We start from the raw sequence: 5,324 nt of genomic DNA on the forward strand, positions 1-5,324 counted from the left end.
GTAAAAAAAAAAAATGTCCCATCCTATATTTAAGTGAAATAGTAGACTAGTGAAATACAGATTATAATATATACACACACATATATCTTATGCGTCTGGACTTTCAAATGACCCAGCATAAGTGGATTTGGACAACATAATCTTTATTCAAAAAAAATATCACATTGCAGGAGCTGTGCGAGGTCAGCTGAATCAAGCTTTTCTGTAAATACAAGTTCAGCCTCCCCCAACAACTCACACACTTGCACATCTGTACTTTTCCCAGGGAAATCGTATATATTTATTAGACTTTTAACCAAAAAAGTGTGCGTTGTTTTACTGCTCCTGAAAGGGATGCGCTGATGAGCCAATCACAAGTGGCATACTGAAGTAGCCACCAGTTAGTAGCCGTGCCCTGTTCAAGAACAGCTATTTGATTAATTCTGCATTTAGGGGTCAACAAATCTGTTTAAAATTAATGAGCCAGACATTGGTATCTGTATATAAATATATGAAGAATAACCCAAAAAGTTAGGAGCTAGGGGTACAATTCTAGGAGCCAGTTGTTCCCTGGCTACTGGGTTTGTCGAGCCCTTATTACAAGTATACCAACAAAAGACAAAACACAACAAAAAAAGACCTGCATCATTATTTAAATAATCATTTGAATTACCATGTAAAAGTAGAATCCTGCATGACACAGGTTGATTTATCAAAGCCTCCGGCAGGCTCCGCACCCCCTACGACTGCAGATTCACACGAAAAAACCTGCAGTCCTGTATTTAACTTCCCTAACCTTTCGCCACCTATCAGGTGGCGAATTTTAATCTCCCCAGTATTGTCCGACCGGGGAGATTGACAGTTCCTGCCCGCTCATGATTGGCTGGGGACGGGATTGCACGCAAGCGCAAAATAGCACTCGTGTGCAATGCTGAATTCTGGCAGAGGAATTGAGCCCGCCAGAGGCGAGCTGCGGTGGACAGGGGCGCGTATGTGCACCCCTGTCCGCCGCAGCTTGATAAATCGACCCCAAAGTAGAATACATGAAAGTGAAACTGGTAAATAACTCCAGATACTGAGTGATATGCATTAGATCAATACAAATACAAAATGACTATATTATACAGAAGACTCGTGCTTCAATTGCATACGTTCCTTTGTGATTTTCAATGGCCAAATAACACCTTTTTGTTTATAAAACAAACGATACACAAATGCACCAGTGCTGGACCTATTAATTAACTGACCCACTCGCTGGCTCATTTGCGTATGTATAGCACTGTATAAAGGAGGTGAAACTACTCAGACTTTTCAATACAGGTGTTACTTTTAATACATTGTTTACCTCTATTTACAGTGTCCTATAGAATGATACTAGTACAGGTAGCCCTCAGTTTACACCGGGGTTAGGTTCCAGAAGGAATGGTTGTAAATCGAAACCCAGTTTATAATGTAAGTCAATGGGAAGTGAGGGGGTTAGGTTCCAGGCCCCTCTCAAAATTGTCATAAGTAACACCTAATACATTATTTTTAAAGCTTTGAAATGAAGACTTTAAATGCTAAACAGCATTATAAACCTAATAAAATAATCACACAACACAGTATATATAATTAAAGTTAAATTAACAAAACCATTTGCTAAACAGCATGATAAACCTAATAAAATAATCACACAACACAGACTTTACTTGCATTTTTCTGCAAACAGTTCTTTCTATGCATTCCAATCTGGACTGATTTATAGACAGGAAGATCTTGTTCCTTTGAAATCTGCTCGATAGCTCAGGTCTGGTTCAACTGATTAATTTCAGCTTGCTTGGCTTTGCTGCAAGTTCACAAGCGGACAGCTCCACCTACTGGCTATTTTAATAACTGCACTGCTTCTCAATGCTTTTCAATAGCAGTCACATGACTGGAAAAAAAGGTTGTTATTCTGAAACGGTGTAAATTGAACAGTTGTAAAACGAGGGCCACCTGTATATTTTATCATACAATCATATTCTAAACTCTAGTTTGTTTTAAAAGAATTCAAAACAAAAAGTAAATAATATTTATAACAACAACACTACTAACAATACAATTACACATTGTTGCAAACACTTGCACTTCCCTTAGCTCCTAAACTATCCTAAGTTTACTCTTCAAAGAATGCAAAGAGAACAAAGCAAATTAAAAAATGATTTAAAGCTGTTCTATTTGAATGATCAAAGTTTAAAGGAATAGTAAAGTCAAAATTAAACACCTAGGAAGGCTAGGGAACATCAATGCAATACTGGGAGCTAGCTGCTTATTACCGGCTGCACATATTTTCCTCTTGTCATTGGCTCACCTGATGCGTTCAGCTAGCTTCTAGTAGTGCATTGTTGTTCCTTCAACAAAGGATACCAAGAGAATGAAGCAAATTTAAGTGAGAAGTAAACTGGAACATTGTTTAAAATGGTATGGTCTATCTGAATCATGAAATAAAAATATTAAGTTTTATGTCCCTTTAATTTTAAATGTCCCTTTATTTTTTTTGTTCATTACACTTTTGAATCTGTATAATGTCCCTATATTGTTGTTGATCAAACTAAGTCCTAGGTACCACTGTGACCTGTGTACTTGCCCCATATAACCGTTATCCTCATCTAAAAACAGGAACATGGTGGTGACAAACCGCTCATTTAATGTCCGTTTTTCCAATTTTAACAGAAGTTGTAAAATTAAACACAAGGTGTTCATTTATGTTAAAAGTGTAAATTATATTTGAAATCTAGATATTGGGTCAGAGTCTTTTGTAAACTGTGATGGGGTTTGGTATCAAAAGGAACGTGCACTACTGCAGACATTAATGGGTGCTTCTGAGATTTCTTTATTTGTTAGAACAAGAGTCAGACAGTAAATATCTGATGTCATTCACTGTGATTCAAAGGCAAGTCTGGGATATTCAGCAGCAGACAAATATTTAACAGTGAATGGTGACAGAAGTCTTGAGCTGGCATCTATGCACACAGTATGCAAAATGTGCGGAGCATGAACAAGTGGCACGAATGCGATGGCATTAAAGTCAAGAATGAAATTCTAACAAAGTGCTTTGAAAATTTTAAAGTCCAATCATCTTTGCTGCTGCTCCAATATACAGTTGCACAAAGGCAATAAAACGTACACAACTACTTCCCTATAACTGTTTAACCCACACAAAATGGGTTGAAAAATAAAAAAATAATGGTCTGCTCCAGAGTACCAAAACATTGCAGATCCTGAGCCCAATAATGCTGCCATCTAGTGTTCTAGCAAATGGATAACATTTTTGCAAAAACAAAATGATAATAGAAGTAAATAAGAACGTTGTTTAAAATCGCATTCTGATAAAAATCTGAAACGAGAGAAAAATGTTGGGTTTAAAGGGACACTGTACCCCAAAAAAAATTTTGTAATTCAGAAAGAGCATGCAATTTTAAGCAACTTTCTAATTTACTCCTATTATCAATTTTTCTTTGTTCTCTTGCTATCATTATTTGAAAAAGAAGGCATCTAAGCTTTTTTTTGTTTCAGTACTCTGGACAGCACTTTTTATTGGTGGATGAATTTATCCACCAATCAGCAAGGACAACCCAGGTTGTTCACCAAAAATGGGCCGGCATCTAAACTTACATTCTTGCATTTCAAATAAAGATACCAAGAGAATGAAGAAATTTTGATAATAGGAGTAAATTAGAAAGTTGCTTAAAATTTCATGCTCAATCTGAATCAAGAAAGAAAAAATTTGGGTACAGTGTCCCTTTAACTGGCCACAGCAAATAAGATGAGAGATAAACGTGCATATGTTTTTTTAAAGGGTTGTTGTACCTGGACTGGCAAACAATTCAAATGATGCTAAAAAAAATGTTTTAAAAGCTTTAAAACATTTATTTAGTATACAGAACATTTTCAGTAGAGTGATATTAATGATATAGCTATATGCATAATAAAAGTGACTATTTCCCCTTTAACAAAATGTGAGAAAAAGCTCACTAGTATAAGTAAAGTCTGCTCACAAGAGAAACCATGTATCTTGTCACTGGACCTGTCAAACCGCAGGACTGAGATATACCCACATATATAACTTATACCAGGGGCGACACATCTGTTTAAAACTTAGGCGCCAGTAAGAATATTTAGGAGCCAGACATTGGTATTTGTATGTAGATCCATAGAGAATTACCCACAAAGTTAGGAGCCAGGAGTAAAAAAACCAAAAAACTAGACAACAGAGTTTGTCGAGCCCTGACTTACACAATGTATTATTTTCTAATTATTAAATATTCTATAAAGAATTCCTGTCCCCAAGAAACCTCACAACTGCTTGGCACAGACTCTTTTATACCACAATAAGCAGATGATAAATTAGTTATTATTACACATTGTTTTGTTAACAGGAGACCCCCCTGGCAGCAATGTTACCCACAAAACCACAGAAACAGGCAGCATTGTTTGATGCATAAAAAGTTAAAAGTGGCTACACATCTGTACAGATCCATTTATGTGGATACACAGTTCTATAGACAGTCACTTATAGCTATCTGTATCACTGGATAAATGCAGCAGTTATGTGCACATAATATCAGATATATAGAGGGAAATCAGTATTTATATGGAGCATATAGTCTATAGGTATGTGAAGGACCTGGTTTATAAGGTGGCCAGTTCTATGCATGGATGAAATAGATACTGACAGTGTGTACTGGGCTAGAATGGCCACTGCCATGACCATATGGCAACCGATGGGTCTGCGGTTATTACTTACCCTGCACCAACTTTTTCATTTCTCCGTAACGGGACCATAAAAAGGTCTTATTATCAACCTTGGGGGCTGCAGAGGAGGAGGAGAAGCGCCGACCCAGAGTGGGGGCTCCGGGGGGCTGCACGTGAGGCGGTGCGGGTGATGCAGGAGAAGAAGGGGACACCGTAGGAGTCTGTGAGGCAGCAGCCCCAGTGCTTGGAGCAGATACCGAGAGGCTGCCATCCCGGCCTGTGCTATAAGCGGCCCCTCTGTAAACTACGCTGCGAGCAAAGCGACATAACAGAACCATGATTGCGGCTACCAGTTCACAGTGACTGCCGCACAGGCTACCAGGCACCACAAGTCCACAACAACTCCTCCAGCGCCACGCCTTCCGAAAGCAGCTATTGGCTCAGGGAAGATAGTGGACAGGACAGAAGCGAATAGCCAATAAGATTGCGAAGGGGGCGTGGCAATAGATGTTTTTGCCACCAGTCAGTCACACCCAAGGAGGGCATACGTGTGGTGGTGGTGAGTTACAGAGGGGAGCTGGGAGGGAGCGGAACAAAGAGGGGCGCACCCGCTGCATTTACTGAGGGTCTAA

At 38.8% G+C, this 5,324-nt stretch overlaps 1 protein-coding gene across 1 annotated transcript in view; it reads right to left on the bottom strand.

Annotated features, from left to right (window-relative positions):
* LOC128642761 (5'-nucleotidase domain-containing protein 2) overlaps positions 1 to 5,076 on the bottom strand; it is a 101,543-nt gene extending 96,467 nt beyond the window's left edge. Inside the window, exon 1 of the mRNA XM_053695556.1 lies at positions 4,745 to 5,076. Coding sequence (XP_053551531.1) covers positions 4,745 to 5,030 — 286 coding nt within the window. The 5' untranslated portion in view covers positions 5,031 to 5,076. The remainder of the gene's footprint in view (positions 1 to 4,744) is intronic.
* Positions 5,077 to 5,324: the final 248 nt, after the last annotated feature.

This window comes from Bombina bombina, chromosome 12 (assembly GCF_027579735.1).
Source record: "Bombina bombina isolate aBomBom1 chromosome 12, aBomBom1.pri, whole genome shotgun sequence".
In the NCBI taxonomy this organism is placed as follows: domain Eukaryota; kingdom Metazoa; phylum Chordata; class Amphibia; order Anura; family Bombinatoridae; genus Bombina; species Bombina bombina.